This window comes from Cherax quadricarinatus, chromosome 12 (assembly GCF_038502225.1).
Source record: "Cherax quadricarinatus isolate ZL_2023a chromosome 12, ASM3850222v1, whole genome shotgun sequence".
Taxonomy (NCBI): domain Eukaryota; kingdom Metazoa; phylum Arthropoda; class Malacostraca; order Decapoda; family Parastacidae; genus Cherax; species Cherax quadricarinatus.
In genome coordinates, this window is record NC_091303.1 from 55,207,161 (window position 1) to 55,227,154 (window position 19,994).

The window sequence follows — 19,994 nt, forward strand, 5'->3', positions numbered from 1 at the left end:
TTGTTTATTAAGCCCTGTCTATATTGGTTTTCATATTGGTGTTTCTTATCAATGGATTTCAGAATGGTGCTGGTTAGCCATGGGCAACCAAGCCGTTTGTTCGTGATCTGTTTCGTTTTTATAGGACAGTATTTGTTGTATAGTCTAAGTAATTCGTTAAGAAAAATGTCTGTCCAGTCATCAATACCATTGGCCTTGGAGAATTCTGTAGGCCAGTCAACAGTCTCTAGGTCAGCTGTGAACTTCCTTATTGAGGCCTCATCATGGAGTCTAAATGAGACTTTGTTGTATTCAAGTGGTGGTTTACTAATGTTTGTCAAGAGGAAGGTAGGGTAGTGGTCTGTAGTGCTATCTATGATTATCCCTGATTTAAGGGGGGCTAGTATATTGGTCCATATGTGGTCTATTATGGTTGCACTTGTCTCAGTGAGCCTGGTTGCGACCCACAACTGTCGACTAACACCCAGGTGAACAGGAAAAATGCCTGGAACTAGTGCTCATATTGGTGAATTTAAGGCCAGCAAAGGTTGGTTTGAGAGATTTAAGAATTGTAGTGGCATAGACAGTGCGATAAGGCATGGTGAAGCTGAAAAATTCCAACCCCAACAAGTGTTCTATTGTGACGAAACAGGCCTGTTTTGGAAGAAAATGCCAAACAGGACCTGCATTACTCAGGAGGAAAAGGCACTCCCAGGACACAAGCCTGTGAAAGACATACTAATTCTCATGTTTTGTTGTAATGCTAGTGGGGATTGCAAAGTGAAGCCTTTACTCGTGTATCACTCTGAAAATCCCAGAGTGTTCAAGAAAAAAAATGTCTCATCACTCATCAGTACTCTTCAATAAAGGCAAGTGTCATTTTAGCATTTATTTATATAGTTATTGTGCATGTCTCTTTGTTTTCTTTGTAGGGAAATGTATATTTCATGAAAAAAAAAAATTAATACTTTTGGCTGTCTGGAATGGATTAATTGGATTTTCATTATTTATTATGGGGAAAATTAATTCGGCTAACGATGAGCTCTCAGGAATAGATTAATATTGTTAGGCGAGGGTCCACTGTACATGCATTTTTAAGCCTAGCTCTATTGCTCACTATAAATATGATAGTGTAAACATGTTATCAGGCTTTTAAGTGCATTTGAAAGTGAAAACAGGCTGTGTTTCACTTTACAGCAGTAGCCTGGAACCTAACTTGCTGTGCAGTTGGGGCCCTCCTGTATCTACACAAATACTGACAATATTTATAAATACAGTGGAACCTTGATTTTTGTTTTTAATTGGCTCCAGAGAGTTGGACGAAAACCAAATTCGACGAAAGCTAAAGCAACGTTTCCCATAAGAAATAATGTAAATCCAATTAATCCTTTCTAGACACCCAAAAGTATTAACAAAAAATACATTTCATAGAGAATAAATATAGTTTTACATACAGAAAACAATGAGAAATAAATATAAATGACTAATTTTAATGAATAAATTAACGTTTAAATCACTATTACATACCTTTATTGAAGACTCTGGTTGGCGTATGGGAAATGCGAGGAGGGAAGAGGGAGGAGAATTTATTGTTTAGAAGGGGAATCCCCTTCCATAAGGACTTCAGGTATCAAAGCCGTGTCTCAGGCTACTTCCCTTCTTTGTCTTTTTACAGGCACTAGGACCAGCTTGAGAGTCACTGCACCTATCGCACAAAAAATCTGTCCAGAGAGCTCTGTTTCTGGCGTCTCCAGGATTTGCCTAAAATGGGACAAGGGATTGTCACTGAACATGTTGCAGACACGACTTGCAACAATTTTGTTAGGTTGATAATTCTCCACAAAACTTTGCACCTTACTCCACTTTGCACAAATGTCCTTAATCACTGAAGAAGGTACATTCTCCCTTCTCTCTTCCTTCTCTGAAGCAATTTCCTCAGCTGCAAGCTGTTGATGTTCCAGTTGATGGTCTTGCAGCTCTTCAGTGGTTAGCTCTTCCCTGTGGTCCTCCACCAACACTTCCACATCCTGGCCACTCACATCCAACCCCTTGGACTTCCCCAATGCCACAGTAGATTCCACAACAGGCATAGGGTCGTCAGGGTCAGCCTCAAACCCTTCAAACTCCTTCTCTTGGACACATTCTGGCCACAATTTTTTCCAAGCAGAGTTCATCGTCCTGGAAGTCACTTCCTGCCAAGTCTTATCTGTAAGGCTTGTGCAATTGAGGATATTGAAGTGATTCCTCCAGAACTCTGAGGGTCAATTCAGTGTCCGAGGTCACTTCAAAGCACCTTTGAAACGTTGCTTTGGTGTAGAGTTTTTTGAAGTTTGAAATGACCTGCTGGTCCATGGGCTGGATGAGAGGAGTGGTATTAGGGGGCAAGAACTTCGCTGTAATGAAACTAAACTCCTCAAACAATTGGTCTTGCAAGTCTGGAGGATGAGCAGGAGCATTGTCCATTACCAGGAGGCACTTAAGTGGCAATTTATTTTCCAGGAGGTATTTCTTCACACTCGGTCCAAACACTTCATTGACTCACTCAATGAAAAGTAGCCTTGTGACCCATACTTTATTGTTAGCCTTCCACATCACACACAATTTACTCTTCATGACATTGTTTCTCTTGAACACTTGGGGATTTTCAGTGTGATACACCAGTAAAGGCTTCACTTTGAAATCCTCACTAGCATTGCCACAGAACAAGAGAGTTTGCCTATCCTTCATAGGCCTGTGTCCTGGCAGTGCCTTTTCCTCTTGCGAGATCGACCACACGTACGCCACTTCCGTATTTTTCTATAAGTTCTTTCTTGAATTCTATCGTGTTTCTCACCTTTATATCAAAGAGCTGGCACTGGGAACTTTCTTTGGCTCTATGGTGGCTTATTTAGCAGTTGTACTCAATAAACGAGCTCAAAAAAAAATTAGATTATTACGAAATGTTTCGTATGAATGTGCAAAGTAATGTTTACTCTGCAAGAAACAAAACCACAATGATGCTTTGTGTGGGTGTGCGCAGGCGTGGGCAGGCGGATGCGGTGGGGATGGCCAACGAATACCAAGGTGACAAATGAAACCTAGGTCAATATTTTGATGAAAAAAGTCATCAAAAACCAAATTCGACGATAATCAGGGTAAATGAAAGCCAAGGTTCCACTGTACCGTTTAAACAATGTTGTATCGGAATTAGTTTTATTTTGTGTTATTGATGTGTTATGTTTCAGCACTAACTGATGAAGACATAAAAGCCATCGTCAGCCTCAGCAAAGACGAGCGTATTGCTGAAAGGATTGTGGCCTCAGTAGCTCCATCTATATATGGTCACCAAGACATTAAGAGAGCTCTCGCTCTCTCACTCTTTGGTGGAGAAACAAAAAATCCAGGCAAGTGTTTTTGTAGTTGTTGCAATGTTACTTTTTTTTTTTTTTTTTTCACTTACCCTCATTATGTAAGGAAAGCACACATTTTAGGTAAATATTCAAATGTACGACTAATGTGACATTTTAATGTGGCAACATTTCACTCTCCTGGAGCTTTGTCAAGCTGTTACAAACAGAGGATGTATATATACAAGTGGTCCTCGACTTACGATGGGGTTACATTGCAAGTTGGTTATGAACATATGATAAATAAAAGGATAAATAAATGTCACTGAATAGGTAAAGAAATAAATACTGTAACTAAATACCAGTGTTGAAAAGTACATAAATGAATGAAAGTTCATCCTGTCAATAAATGTACAGTACAGCGGCGATATTTCAGTTTTATGATGGTGCTATTGTACCATCATGCAGTCAGAATGTCGCCATCGATGGTGCTATTGTACCATCATGCAGTCAGAATGTCGCCATCGATGGTGCTATTGTACCATCATGCAGTCAGAATGTCGCCATCGATGGTGCTATTGTACCATCATACAGTCAGAATGTCGCCATCGATGGTGCTATTGCACCATCGTACAGTTAAAATATTGTAAGTTGAGCCATTGTGAAGTGAGAATAATCTGTATAGGTACCAGGTGAAATGTCAGGTTAGGTAGTATATACAGCCTCTGTGTCCTTGTGTTGTTTGTAACAGCTTGACAGAGTTCCTGGAGGATGAAATGTTGTCACAATAAAATGTCAAATTAGTTGAATCTGTGTCCTCGTACCTAACATTGTCGGTAATTCTACCACCATTATTACAAAAGAAACGTTCATTAGTAGAATACACATATATGTTATCCTCTTCTGTATACATTACTAAATTTAAAAAGAGAAAATTTTGTTTTTCTTTTTAGGTCACCCTGCCTTGGTGGGATACGGCTAGTTTGTTGAGAGAAGAATAATAGGGTAAATCTTTTATTTTATGTGCAGTGAATTCCAAGTGGAGGGTAAGTGTAATATAGGAGAGGCCTTAGGATGTGACTAATGAACAGAGGAAATGTTACTTCAGGGCCTGCAGTGTTTTCATTGTTTATTTTGGACTCTATATTTTAATTGTAATTTTTTAATTTTGTGCAGAATTGACCAAATTACCGACTTCTGTGCATTTTATAGGGTAGTTTTGATAGTTAAATGGGGAGTCTTATTAATAGAACAGAAGGCATACTAGCAAAATAACCAGGAATTTGGTTGAATGGAGCAATGGAATTGGCTTAAAATAGGACTCTAAAGTGGGTGTAATCACCAATGCTTAAATTGTGCCCAGATTGCTAACCTTTCACTTGCATAATTCCATAAGCTTTCAGGCAAATTTTTATATTTTTGGTATCATTGCTTTCAAAAAAAAAAATTCTTTACCATTTTGGAAGATTTTTTTTTTTTAATGTCAATACTGTGAGCACTTTTAATGGCACTCTTCATATTTTCTTAGTTTAAATGTTCGTGTTTCAGGGCTGAAGCACAAGGTTCGTGGTGACATTAATGTACTTGCTTGTGGCGACCCTGGCACTGCTAAGTCACAGTTCCTGAAGTATGTAGAGAAGATTGCACCTCGTGCTGTCTTCACCACTGGTAAGTCACAGTTCTTGAAGTAATTATTGTTCTGTCTGCAGACTAACAATTAACCCGTAAACAGTCTGAACGTAAATATACATTCACTACCCCAGTGCCCTGAATATTTTGAAAAATAAATTTTTTTTTTATGGAAATAAAGAGCACATTTTTCTAAGTGTTACAGGATAAAAAAAAGTTAGGGTCAGTACTTAGAGATATGAAGCCGAGAAGTTGGCACTTGGCGATCACCTGAGGGAAACATGGAGTCCTGCCGCTTGCAGAAGTGTTGCCGATATACCTTTTTTTCTCTTTTTCATATTTTTATAATTTTTATGTTCAGGTAATTACAATTTATAGTAGTTCTTGTCATTTCATAACCAATCTTTGTTCTGACACTAATATTAGGTACTGAAGTTGTACTCAAATTGTCACAAACACACTGACAGGTGGACATTTACACCTACCTTGGTCATTTACTATTGTCTAGGAATATATACAAAGTATTTATAGGTCCCAGCAATGTTTTGGACACGGAGTATTTAAGGAGAAGATGGAAGGAGGAGTAGGAGGAAGAAGGAGGAAGAAGGGGGAAGGAGGAAGAAGAAGGGGGATGGAGGAGGAAGAAGGGGAAAGGAGGAGGAAGAAGGGGGAAGGAGGAGGAGGAAGAAGAAGGGGGAAGGAGGAGGAAGAAGGGGGAAGGAGGAGGAAGGAGGAGGGAGGAGGAGGAGGAAGGAGGAAGGAAGGAGGAGGAGGATGGAAGAAGAAAGGAGGAGGAGGAAGAAGAAAGGAGGGAGGAGGAAGAGGGGAAGGAGGAGGAGGAGGAGGAGGAGGAAGGAGGAGGAGGAAGGAGGAGGAGGAGGAAGGGGGAGGAGGAGGAGGAAGGGGAAGGAGGAGGAGGAAGGGGAAGGAGGAGGAGGAGGAGGAAGGGGAAGGAGGAGGAGGAGGAAGGGGAAGGAGGAGGAGGAAGGGGAAGGAGGAGGAAGGGGAAGGAGGAAGAGGAGGAGGAAGGGGAAGGTGGAGGAGGAGGAAGGGGAAGGGGAAGGAGGAAGAGGAGGAGGAAGGGGAAGGAGGAGGAGGAGGAAGGGGAAGGAGGAGGAGAAAGGGGAAGGAGGAGGAGGAGGAGGAAGGGGAAGGAGGAGGAGGAAGGGGAAGGAGGAGGAGGAAGGGGAAGGAGGAGGAGGAGGAGGAAGGGGAAGGAGGAGGAGGAGGAGGAAGGGGAAGGAGAGGGAGGAGGAGGAGGAAGGGGAAGGAGGAGGAGGATGGGGAGGAGGAGGAGGAAGGTGGAGGAGGAGGAGGAGGAAGGGGAAGGAGGAGGAGGAGGAAAGGGAAGGAGGAGGGGAAGGAGGAGGAGGGGAGGGAGGAGGAGGAGGGAGGAGGAGGAGGGAGGAGGAGGAGGAGGGAGGAGGAGGAGGGGAAGGAGGAGGAGGAGGAGGAGGGAGGAGGAGGAGGGCGGAGGAGGAGGCAGGAGGAGGAGGAGGAGGAGGAGGGAGGAGGAGGAGGAGGAGGAGGGAGGAGGAGGGAGGAGGAGGAGGGAGGAGGAGGGAGGAAGAGGAGGGAGGAGGAGGAGGAGGGAGGAGGAGGAGGGAAGAGGAGGAGGGAGGAGGAGGGAGGAGGAGGAGGGAGGAGGGAGGAGGAGGAGGAGGTGGGAGGAGGAGGAGGGAGGAGGAGGAGGGAGGAGGAGGAGGAGGAGGGAGGAGGAGGAGGGAGGAGGAGGAGGGAGGAGGAGGAGGGAGGAGGAGGAGGAGGAGGAGGAGGAGGAGGAGGAGGAGGGAGGAGGAGGAGGAGGAGGAGGAGGAGGAGGAGGGAGGGAGGGAGGAGGAGGGAGGGAGGGAGGGAGGAGGAGGAGGGAGGGAGGGAGGGAGGAGGAGGAGGGAGGGAGGAGGAGGAGGAGGGAGGGAGGAGGAGGAGGAGGAGGGAGGGAGGAGGAGGAGGAGGGAGGGAGGAGGAGGAGGAGGAGGAGGGAGGGAGGAGGAGGAGGAGGGAGGGAGGAGGAGGAGGGAGGGAGGGAGGAGGAGGAGGAGGGAGGGAGGAGGAGGGAGGGAGGAGGAGGGAGGGAGGAGGAGGTGGAGGGAGGAGGGAGGAGGAGGAGGGAGGGAGGAGGAGGAGGAGGAGGAAGGAGGAGGAGGAGGAGGGAGGGAGGAGGAGAGGGAGGGAGGAGGAGGAGGGAGGGAGGAGGAGGAGGGAGGGAGGAGGAGGAGGAGGAGGAGGAGGAGGAGGAGGGAGGAGGAGGAGGGAGGGAGGAGGAGGAGGAGGAGGAGGGAGGAGGAGGAGGAGGGAGGAGGAGGAGGAGGAGGGAGGAGGAGGAGGAGGAGGAGGGAGGAGGAGGGAGGAGGAGGACGAGGAGGAGGAGGAGGGAGGAGGAGGAGGAGGAGAAGGGAGGGAGGAGGAGGAGGAGGAGGAAGGAAGGAAGAAGGAAGAAGAAAGTGGTGGTAGTAGTAGTGGTGGTGGTTTTTCTTCTTCCCTTGTAGTATGAAAACAAGCCTCAATCCACCCCTGACAGTGAAGTGATAACTTTAGCTAATTGGTGACATTTGATGAGCATATGCGAGGGTGCAGTGATAAGACTTGATAAGATAAGATTAGAGGTGACATTTGATGAGCGTCGGCCCTCACTTTGTTTTCCCTGGTACACAAACATGTCTGTGTTTCAAGCTCTCTGTCTATCTGTCTAGCTCTGTCTCAGAGAGAGGTACAAGACTGCGTCATAGCGTTTACTCGTATCTTCAACCAGAGTATAGCACTTAGTCTGGATTTTTTGGGTTATCCTAGGCAATTTACACTATGTATACTTGTATTTGTGTACCTGTGGGATAGACAGATAGAGATAGACACAGACATAGATACAGACAGACGAACTGAGATAGAGCCAGGCTGCCATCCAGCCAGCCAGCCAGCCTGCCTGCCTGCCTGTTGAACAAGTATTACATTCCAGAATTTTCTCTTTACTTTGGGCATAGGTTATAAGACATTTTGAAAGGGTGTTGCACAAATATTGCACATGGGTTATTATTGAGGTTTTGTGATATTTCCTTGACCACTTATGGCCACATCCACCTCAAAGCCACTGAACTCGGGGTCAAAATCACTTTCCTCTTAAAATGGGAGTGTTAATACTACATGAAATAAGTGAATCCCAGGTGTTTGCCACGCTGTTTGCTCTAGCTGGTGCTCATTTGAACTGGTGCTCCCACAAGGTACTAAGTGGTCCCAGATTTTTTTAATAAGGTGCACACTGAGTGTTAACGCTTTCAGGGTTTCGGCCGTACTAGTACGGCTTACGCACCAGTGTCCATGACGTACTAGTATGCCTAAATTCTAACGCCCTCAAATCTAGTGAGAGAAAGCTGGTAGGCCTACATATGAAAGAATGGGTCTATGTGGTCAGTGTGCGCAATATAAAAAAAATCCTGCAGCACACAGTGCGTAATGAGAAGAAAAAAAAACTTTGACCGTGTTTTTGGAAAGCAACTTTGCACTGTATTTTCCTATGGTATTTATTGTTGTATTCTAGTTTTCCTGGTCTCATTTTATAGAATGGAAGACATATTACAGAAATTGAGATGATTTTGATTGGTTTTACAATGAAAAGTACCTTGAAATTGAGCTCAATGTAGCAGAAATGTTCGATTTTTACCAAAGTTCAAAAGTAAACAAATCATGCTATGTGTCCAATACATGTCAACTGGTGAGTCTAATATTCTTTCACAAGTGCGCTGATATTATTTATACCATTTCTACACTAATGCAGTAGTCTGCATAACAGTAAATCTATTTTTTTTGTGAGAATAAAGTTGGTTGGTAAACAGCAACCACCCAGGGAGGTACTACCGTCCTGCCAAGTGAGTGTACAACGAAAGCCTGTAATTGTTTTACATGATGGTAGGATTGCTGGTGTCTTTTGTCTGTCTCATAAACATGCAAGATTTCAGGTATGTCTTGCTACTTCTACTTGCATTTAGGTCACACTACACATACATGTACAAGCATATATATACACACACACACCCCTCTGGGTTTTCTTCTATTTTCTTTCTAGTTCTTGTTCTTGTTTATTTCCTCTTACCTCCATGGGGAAGTGGAACAGAATTCTTCCTCCGTAAGCCATGCGTGTTGTAAGAGGCGACTAAAATGCCGGGAGCAAGGGGCTAGTAACCCCTTCTCCTGTATATATTACTAAATTTAAAAAGAGAAACTTTAGTTTTTTCTTTTGGGCCACCCCGCCTCGGTGGGATACGGCTGGTATGTTGAAAGAAGAAGAAAAATTCAAAGTGAAAAGCAAAAGAATGTAAGAGAAGCATGGAGACGTGACTAATGAACAGAGGAAATGTTATTTTAGTGCCAGGAATGTCTTTCTTGTTTATTCTGGACCCTATTCGGAAATTGGCATCTTTTGAAATTTGTGTGAAATTGGCAAAATTGCTAAATTCTGACCATGTATTGGATAGTTGAAATCTGTAAATGGGTGGCTTCTTGTACTCATTCGATCGAAAAAATGGAGTTCTAGCAAAATAGTTATGATTTTTGTCGACTAGTACACTGGAATTGGCCGAAAATAGGGCTCAAAGTGGGCAAAATCGCCGATGCGTAAACATCGTCGAGACCGCTAACTTCGCGAGAGCATAATTCCGTAAGTTTTCCATCAAATTTCATACTTTTGGTGTCATTATGATCGGGAAAAGATTCTCTATCTTTTCACAAGAAAAATAATAATTTTTTTTTTTAAATTTAGGGGACCCTGAGAACAAGTCTCGAAGAGGGCCTGTGGACCCTGAAAGGGTTAAGACCCATTCTGTGCTAACAAGGCATCTCAGGCCAATTGTGCCAAATTTGAAGGCAGGAAAAATAAAACGTACATTTTTTTTTTAACAAGTCGGCCATCTCCCACCGAGGCAGGGTGACCCAAAAAAAGAAAGAAAATGCTTTCATCATCATTCAACACTTTCACCTCACTCACACACAATCACTGTTTTTGCAGAGGTGCTCAGAAAACAACAGCTTAGAAGCATACAAAGCGTTTATATACGTTTTATTTTTCCTGCCTCCGTAAGCCATGCGTGTTGTAATAGGCAACTAAAATGCCGGGGGCAAGGGGCTAGTAACCCCTTCTCTTGTATAAATTACTAAATTTAAAAAGAGGAACTTTTGTTTTTCTTTTTGGGCCACCCTGCCTTGGTGGGATATGGCCGGTTTGCTGAAAAAAAAAATATATATACATTTGGGTCACTAGCGGTAAAAACATACGTTTGGACCGTTTACGGGTTAATTACTGAGGCTTGGTGGAGTGTCAATGTTTGGATAGTTTCTTTATTTTGTTCTACAAGTGTTATTGCTTTGTGTGTTCCAAGACTATGGGAGTTGTGCTAGACTCAGAGCTTGATGGAGATCTATTACAGGTACATGGCAGTTATACTAAGGTGAGTCAGGTCACTGTACTAAGAATCTTCAACACTGTCAATTTCACTCATTGTTTACAATAAATGTACATCATATAGTGCATGGAGTTAGGTATTAAAATTACAGTTGTGTTGGTAAGATATCATAAGATAATCTATATGAAGCCAGGGTATTATGAACCTATATAAATTACTAAATGCCATGAGCAAGGTGTTTGTGACCCCCTTTTCCTGTAAAAATTCTTAGTGTAAAAAGAAGAAAATCTTGGTTTCTTTTTCAGGTAACACTGCCTCAGTGGGAGATGACTGATGTGTCAAAAACCACAAAAAACTGTATTAACCCCTTCAGGGTCCAAGGCCAAAATCTGAAGTGGTGCTCCAGTGTCCAAGAAATTTTGAAAAAAAAAAAAAAAATATTTTTTCTTACAGAATTAAAGAGCATATTTTTGTGAAGGTAATAAGACAAAAAAAAAAAAATTCTGATCAGTACTTACCGAGATACAGTGCCGAGAAGTTTGTCAAAAATGATGTGGTGGCAGCAACATCGACGAATTCCACATACGCGCATTACATTATTTAGCGATTTTTTAAGTTTTTTCTTTTCTTTTCCAATTTTTTTCTATTCCTACTAACATTTGGGGCCTGAGAGACCAATATTGTATATAATGTATATATATAAACTCAATGTATTGAACACAATAACCGCACTAAAGTTATTATCATATTATTGTTTACCACTGTTGTTTATTACAATAAACATGCACAAATCTTGTATAATACTAATGTTCTATCATATATTTACATATTTACAATCACTGGACATGGTTTTAGAACTGCTGGAGCTTGTGGAACTCCTTGAAACAAGGCACCATGCACAGAGGCACCTTACATTCCTCACACATAAACCGAGTGTCTTTGCATCTTTGTTGCCGTCGTTTTGTTTGTGCACAGACGATACATCTCTTCTGAGCAAATTTCTTCTGAGTTGAAGGAAGCTGTATTATGAAATGATCACTTTCCCTCCTCAAACGCTTGGGTATATCCTGAGGAATTCGAGGACCTTGTTGTATAGCAGGTGTTGTTACCTGGTACTTCATTATGAGTTGTCTGACAACAGACAAACAAAATTCACCATACGGTGGTCTGTTGCCAGTCTATTTGGTACTTATTATATGCATTGAGCATTGAAATGTCCATGAGATGGAAGAAAAGTTTCATGTACCACTTGTAACTCTTACGAACACAGTCAACAAAACCAATCTGCATGTCACATTTGTCAACCAAGCGCATGTTTTGTGTATAATCAATCACTGTCACTGGTTTTCGAATACGTTCATTAGTCACTCGGTCAACTTTGCCACTGTCTTGCATTTCATTACAGGGAATGGTTGTCAACAATGTGACATCTCGTTTGTCATGCCACCGTAATGCCGTGATGTCATTGGCAGTAAACACCTGCACGTCTTCACCACGAGCACCTGCGTTGAGCCTGGGCATATGTTTACGATTAGAACGCACTGTGCCACACACATCTGTCTTGTTCACTCGCATGAAATCACTGAGTAATGGGCTTGTGTACCAGTTATTGGTATATAATGTATGCCCCTTACCAAGATAAGGTGCCATCATGTTTCTCACTATGTCACCTGAGATACCCAATAACATTTTGGTATCTTTCAATGTTTTACTTCCCGTGTATACAACAATATCCAACACCAGGCCACTGTCACAGTCACAGAGTACAAACAGTTTTATACCAAAGCGTTTCCTCTTGCTCGGTATATACTGCTTGAATGACAGTCTACCTTTGAACAAAATCAAAGACTCGTCAATTACAACATTCTTGAATGGATGAAAGTATATGCTGAACTTTTGTTTGAGATACATGAAAACATTTCTAATCTTGTATAACCTGTCACTTCTGTCAGGCTTGGTTTTGTCAGAGAAGTGAAACATACGTAACAGTAAGATAAACCTGTTCACTGGTATGATTTCACTGAAGACGGGTAGAAATTAGCCGATCTGTGGACCAGTATGCTTTTATATTATGCTTATAGACATGAGGCATAAGCATTATTGTTGCAAAAAGCAAATACATTTCTGCAACAGTCGTCTCTTTCCACCTGTGTAGTCTTGACTGTGGTGATAAGATCGTATTTGCCATGGTGTACTCAAAATACTTATTACTTTCCCTGACAATAGTTTCCATCAATGGCTGGTCAAAGAATAATTCAAAGAATACCAGTTCATTGGCTGTGGTTCCAAGGGGACAAGTAGGTAGAATTCCACTTTGAGAGTCATCAAAGTGGTGAGGTTTGGGAACAAAATTGGGATTTTGCAGCCAATCCCACATAAGGTTTGCTGGTGGATATGAACTGGCGAGTCAGCAACATGGGTCCCAGCGTGGGCTGGTGAGTCACGCATGGCGGTGCCACTACCATCACCACTACCACCATCCACTGATGTCTGTGGTCTATCCATGCCAAGTGTAGCCACATCATCCTCACTATCACTACCTAAAACTGGTGTAGGGCCACGGGATGTACTCCGTCCCCTGGGCACAGCATAGGGTACACTACCCGAGCGCATGCGGCGGCGAACATACCGACGCTTCACTGGTGAATATGATTCCTCACTATCACTACTCGAATGATCGTCGAGCGCAATAAAATCACAATCCACGTCACTATCATCATCATTACTGAAGTCAGAGGCCTGGCCACGTGAAAATATTAGCTTTCTCTTGCATTGAGGAACAACTGACCGTGAGTCACGAGTGCCCACACCAGAGGTAGAAGGTTGAGGATCGTCAGGGTTTTCAGCATAATTATCGATATCCTGGTCATTCTTTTCGGTCACTAACTGATCAAAGCCGTAGAATTCGTCTTCATTTCCACTTCCATCAGTGTCAGAACTATCAGATAGGAAGAGGAGAGTCCCAATTTTCCGGGGAGTGAGAGCTGACTTGCGACGAGGCATGGTGAACAAGGGTAACTGAGCCGGCGTTCCCACAATGCTATGCGGGCGCCTAGATTTTTTGTTTATGGCGCACACCCACCACGCAGACCCGTTCTCTCACATGTAGGCCTATGAGCGCTTTCGCGCTAAATTTGACGGCACTAGAATTTTGGCGTAGATCTATGGTTTGGACACTCAACGTAAAGCCATAGATCTACGGGACTGACCCTGAAAGGGTTAATGTTTTATTGCAGGTCAGGGAGCTAGTGCTGTGGGACTGACAGCTTATGTTCAACGGTCACCAGTAACCCGAGAGTGGACACTGGAGGCTGGTGCTCTGGTCTTAGCTGATAAAGGCGTCTGTCTCATTGATGAGTTTGATAAGGTTAGTCAACGATGATGATCTAAGGCCTTGTTCAGATTTGTATGAAATATAGATGTGTTGTGTCCTCACTCTGGGGGTGAGGTTAACTTAAATTTCATCATAAACTTTTATATGATTTTTGTTCTGTATGCTATAATGCTTATAAAGTTACTGAAGGTTATACACACACACAGGTGCATATGTCTGTATATACCAAGAATGATTTTCTATGTATATATTCACTGAGAGGTGTATGTCAGTGCATATATAGTAAGAAGTGTGTATCTCAGTGCAAATACACTGGTAGCTTGCATTAATCACTAGTTTAGGTGTTAAAGTGTTCTTGACCGGTTGTAAACAGGTGACGTGCAGCCTTAATGACCTTCATGTAGTAAATTTTAGACCTAGCACACCAATTATTATGCAGTAGATAACTTTTAGATTTAATAAACCATTCATTAAGTTAGTGACTGAATCTTCATATTCCAGCTTCTACCTTCAAAAAACTCTTGGTCCAAGGAATTGAAGCTACATACCTCCTTCTTAGATTAAAACTGATTATCCTTAGATGAAACATGATTATCCTTGCATTAAATCTGTTAATACTTCATGCTCCCCATAAATGTAATGCTACTAATGTTCTGTCAGATGAACGATGCTGACCGCACCAGCATCCACGAAGCTATGGAACAACAAAGCATCTCCATCTCCAAGGCTGGTATTGTCACATCTCTGCAGGCTCGCTGTGCTGTTATTGCTGCTGCTAACCCAATTGGTGGGAGATACGACCCTTCAATGACCTTCGCAGAAAATGTAAGTGTCACTCTAGGAGGTACTCATGGCTTCTCAAATGAGCATCTAATAGAAATCTGTTCACTGTTTTGCACTGACAGGATTGATGATGTTTTCTGTCTTACCAGCGCTTAACCCTTAAACTGTCGAAACGTAGATCTACATTTTCACTCCCAGCTCTCCAAATATTTTGAAAAAAAAAAAAAAAAAAAAAAATTAAATTAAAAAGGGCAATTTTATCTGTGTAATAAGACAAAAAATATAATTTAGAATCGGTACTTACCAAGATATAAGATCGCGAAGTTGTTGCTGGATGCTCACTGATGGCAACATCGAGTCCTGCCCCTTGCAGAAGTGTTGCCAATATACCTGTTTTTCTCGTTTTTATTTTAATTTATATAATTTTTATGTCTTGATAATTACAATTTATAGTAGTTCTTGTGATTTCATAGCCAATCTTTGTTCTGACACTAATATTGGGTACTGAAATAGTACTCAGATAGTCACAAACACACTGGCAGGCAAACATTTTCACTTGTATGGTCATTTACTATTATCTAAAAATATATAGGAAGTATTTATAGGTCTCAGCAATGTTTTAGACATGCTGGAGTATACAGTAGGCCCCCAAGTTTTGTGATTAATCCGTTCCAGAGAGTCTGCCAAAAGTTGGAATTCACGAATGTTGAAACCATTTTCCTTATTAGAAATAATGTAAATCCAATTAATCCGTTCCAGACACCCAAAAGTATTGACAAAATTATTTTTTTATAGATTTAATGTAGATTTATATATAGAAAAGAATGAGAAATAAAGTATAAAACATTAATACCATCACACTTACCTTTATTGAAGATTCTTGTTGGTGTCTGGAAGACAGGAGGAAGGGAGAGAATGGAAAAGTTACACTATTGTTTGGAAGGGGAATACCCTTCCATAAAGAGAGCTCTTACAGCTCTACCCTCTACCACAATCACTACCACCCTCTTCCACCATCACTACCACCCTCTTCCACCATCACTACCACCCTCTACCACCATCACTACCACCATCACTACCACCCTCTATCCACCATCACTGCCACCCTCTACTACCATCACTGCCACCCTCTACCACTATTTTTCTACAAACTTTTTCTTTAATTCTATCGTGTTTCTCGCCTTCTTTACTGAAGGGTTGGCACTAGAGGCTTTCTTTGGGCCCATGGTGGCTTATTTAGCAGTTTCAAGCACAAAAAACAATGGATTATTACAAAATGTATCATATGAATGCGTGGGGTGATGGTCGCTCGCCCAGAAACAATGCCACACTGACTCTCTGAATGGTGGTGTGTGAGAGCTTTTGTGTGCGCCTGGCTGCTGGGAGGCCGCTCGGACACGAGGCTCATGAAACTTGGGGATCCACTGTATGTGAAACTCCTTGAAGCACAATGTTAAGACGAGTATCACTAAACTGCCAACAGTGCAGCGACACTTGATGAACATGTGCTGCTCCAGGGAACCCTGGCTATATTTGTTTTCACTGTTACACACAAACATCTCTGTCTAGCTCTGCTTATCTGTCTTTGTCTTTGCCTGTGTGTGTCTGTTTTTCCATCTGCTTGTCTCTCTATCTCAGAGCGGCTCATAAACCAACAGGTATTACACATGATGCAGAGTTGTCATGTTTGATTCCTGATCAAGTGAAAATGAGTATTACTTGCCAGTCATACTTATTATGTCTTGTATCTACATGCACTGTATGGTACTGCCTGGAATTTTTGGGTTATCCTAGGTAATTTAAACTATGTATAATTGTACTTATGTATACCTGTGAGAGAGATGGATATATAGACAGATATATAGACACAGATATATAGACACAGATAGACAGATATATAGACAGATGTATAGACAGACAAATGTATAGACAGACAAATGTATAGACAGACAGATGTATATACAGATGTATAGACACAGATGTATAGACACAGATGTATAGACAGACATGTATATACAGATGTATAGACAGACAGATGTATAGACAGACAGATGTATAGACACAGATGTATAGACACAGACCTAGGATTGCATTTTCTTGGACTGCAAGAAGGCGTTTGACACAGTTCCACACAAGAGATTGGTGCAAAAACTGGAGGACCAAGCAGGGATAACAGGGAAGGCACTACAATGGATCAGGGAATACTTGTCAGGAAGACAGCAGCGAGTCATGGTACGTGGCGAGGTGTCAGAGTGGGCACCTGTGACCAGCGGGGTCCCGCAAGGGTCAGTCCTAGGACCAGTGCTGTTTCTGGTATTTGTGAACGACATGACGGAAGGAATAGACTCTGAGGTGTCCCTGTTTGCAGATGACGTGAAGTTGATGAGAAGAATACACTCGATCGAAGACCAGGCAGAACTACAAAGGGATCTGGACAGGCTGCAGACCTGGTCCAGCAATTGGCTCCTGGAGTTCAATCCCACCAAGTGCAAAGTCATGAAGATTGGGGAAGGGCAAAGAAGGCCGCAGACGGAGTACAGTCTAGGGGGTCAGAGACTACAAACCTCACTCAAGGAAAAAGATCTTGGGGTGAGTATAACACCAGGCACATCTCCTGAAGCGCACATCAACCAAATAACTGCTGCAGCATATGGGCGCCTAGCAAACCTCAGAACAGCATTCCGACATCTTAATAAGGAATCATTCAGGACCCTGTACACCGTGTATGTTAGGCCCATATTGGAGTATGCGGCACCAGTTTGGAACCCACACCTAGCCAAGCACGTGAAGAAACTAGAGAAAGTGCAAAGGTTTGCAACAAGACTAGTCCCAGAGCTAAGAGGTATGTCCTACGAGGAGAGGTTAAGGGAAATCAACCTGACGACACTGGAGGACAGGAGAGATAGGGGGGACATGATAACGACATACAAAATACTGAGAGGAATTGACAAGGTGGACAAAGACAGGATGTTCCAGAGATTGGACACAGTAACAAGGGGACACAGTTGGAAGCTGAAGACACAGATGAATCACAGGGATGTTAGGAAGTATTTCTTCAGCCACAGAGTAGTCAGTAAGTGGAATAGTTTGGGAAGCGATGTAGTGGAGGCAGGATCCATACATAGCTTTAAGCAGAGGTATGATAAAGCTCACGGCTCAGGGAGAGTGACCTAGTAGCGATCAGTGAAGAGGCGGGGCCAGGAGCTCGGACTCGACCCCCGCAACCTCAACTAGGTGAGTACAACTAGGTGAGTATACACACACACACACACACACACACACACACACACACACACACACACACACACACACACACACACACACACACACACACACACACACACAGGAACAAGCACTTGTAAGCTGTAGTACACACGCAAACACACATACACAGGATTTCACACCGTCCTGTGAACTGACCATCTGAACCTTGCTCCTCTCCCCCCCTCTTCCTATCCTAGGTAGAGACCTATCTCTACCTTTCTCACTCTTTACGTATATCTCTCTCTCTACCTATCACTCTCTACCTATCTCTCTCTCTCTCTCTTCCCTCTCCCATCTCTCCCCTCTAACATCTCTTACCTCTAACACCTCCCCCCTCTAACATCTCTCCCCCTCTAACATCTCTCCCCTCCCATTATCTCTCCCCTCTCCCTTTCCCCATCTCTCTCCCCTCCTCCCCTCCCTCTCCCCCTAGCCTCTCTCCCCTCTCGCTCTTCCATCTCCCCCCCTCTTTCCCCCGTCTCCCCCTCTCCCCCCTCTCTCGCCCCCTCTCTGCCTTCTCTCTCTCTCTCTCTCTCTCTCTCTCTCTCTCTCTCTCTCTCTCTCTCTTGCTCTCTCTCTTCCCCATTTTCCCTTCTAACTCTCCCCCTCTCCTACCCTTCCCCTCACTCTCTCTCCCCCTCTCTCACTCCCACTCTCTTCCCCTTTTTCCTTCTCACTATCCCCCTCTCTCTACCTTCCCTTCTCTCTCTCTCTCTCTCTCTCTCTCTCTCTCTCTCTCCATCTCTTCTCCATTTTTCCCTTCTCACTCTCCCCCTCTCCTTCCCTTCCCTTCTCTCTTTCCCCCTCTCACACTCTCTCCCCCTTTCCCTTCTCACTCTTCTCTCTCTCTCCTTCTACCTTTCCCTTCTCTCTTCTCTCACAAAAAAAAAAAAAAAATGGTGGGGACTCGCAGGAACCAAGGATCAGATGAGAATGGTTCTGGTAGGGAGAAGTGGATGGAGGAGCAGTGGAAAAGGATGGAACAAGAGTGGGAGAGAAAATTAGGAGAGCTTTCTGAAAAAATGGAGAAAGAGTTCTCTGTGAAATTGGAAAAGAGGTTGGAGAAGGAGACAAAGAATTGGGAGGCACAAGTCGAAACTGAAGTAGCCAAGATAAGGGTCCTAGAAGTTGAGATAAACAGGCTGAAGCAAGTTACAGGGGCAGTGACCAGAGAAGACACAGCATATGAAGCTGCGAGGCCGAACAGGAAGGAAGGAATTATGAATTATGCTAAGGTCATATCAGCCTGCCAAGGAGGACCAAGGAGTGAAAGGGAAGAACAGATGGTTGCAGATGGAGAGGGTGATAGGTCGAATGCTGAGGCACAACCAGGCTATCAAGAGCCACTGGAAAAATCAAGGGAGAAACTGACCACATACAGGCAGGATCCAGAGTCACAGAGGGTGAGGCAATGGGAGGAAGAAAGGGCAAAATCAGTGTTTATCCATGGGCTTCAGGAGAGAGAGGAAAGGACACACACTGAAAGGCAGCAGGAAGAAAGAAAGGAGATTGAGAAAATCATCACGGAAATAGGTGAAGAGATGGACGAGATTGTAAATTTTCAGAGAATAGGGGGGTACTCGAAGGGGAGAAACCGACCAATCAAGCTGATTCTCAGGACGGAAACAGTGCGGAACAGGATCCTCCAAGAGAAACCACGATTGAAATACTTGGAAGAGTACAAGAGGGTGTTCCTAGACAGAGACAGAACAAAATCAGAATGACAGCAGCTGAGGGAGAGGACAAAAAAGCGAAAGGAGCTAGGAAAAGAGACAAGGATGGAACCAGCAGAGGTCAGTCAGAGCAGAACAGAACAGCAAGGGCAAGCGCGCACACAACTATTCTCAGAACCATACAACCTATCACACCATCCCAACACGCACTACAATCCATACCCACAGCCTCCACCCAACACCGAGCTATAGAATCCCACAGTATGCCACCAGGTCTCCCACCCTCACAGGCCCCCCAAACCACAGTGTTGGAAAGGAAACTGAAGGTATGGTACACAAACGCTGATGGAATAACAAATAAGTGGGAGGAGTGTCATGAAAGAGTCAAAGAAGCATCACCGGACATCATAGCTCTCACAGAAACCAAGCTTACAGGTATGATAACAGATGCCATCTTTCCAACGGGATACCAAATCCTGAGGAAAGACAGAAGGAACAGGGGGGGTGGAGGAGTGGCGTTGCTGATCAAAAATCGCTGGAATTTTGATGAGCTGGAGAGAGGAGACAGCGGAGAAGAAAGTGATTACATAGCGGGAACACTTCACTCTGGAGGTCC

The 19,994-nt window shown here is 43.5% G+C and overlaps 1 protein-coding gene across 2 annotated transcripts in view; it reads left to right on the forward strand.

Annotated features, from left to right (window-relative positions):
- Positions 1–19,994, forward strand: part of Mcm2 (DNA replication licensing factor Mcm2) — a gene marked incomplete at its 3' end in the record, with an annotated part of 141,245 nt that overhangs the window by 111,631 nt on the left and 9,620 nt on the right. For both annotated transcript variants that reach the window (XM_070084357.1, XM_070084358.1), the window contains 4 exon segments: positions 3,204–3,362; positions 4,854–4,973; positions 13,561–13,691; positions 14,319–14,483. In XM_070084357.1, the coding sequence (XP_069940458.1) occupies positions 3,204–3,362; positions 4,854–4,973; positions 13,561–13,691; positions 14,319–14,483 (575 nt within the window).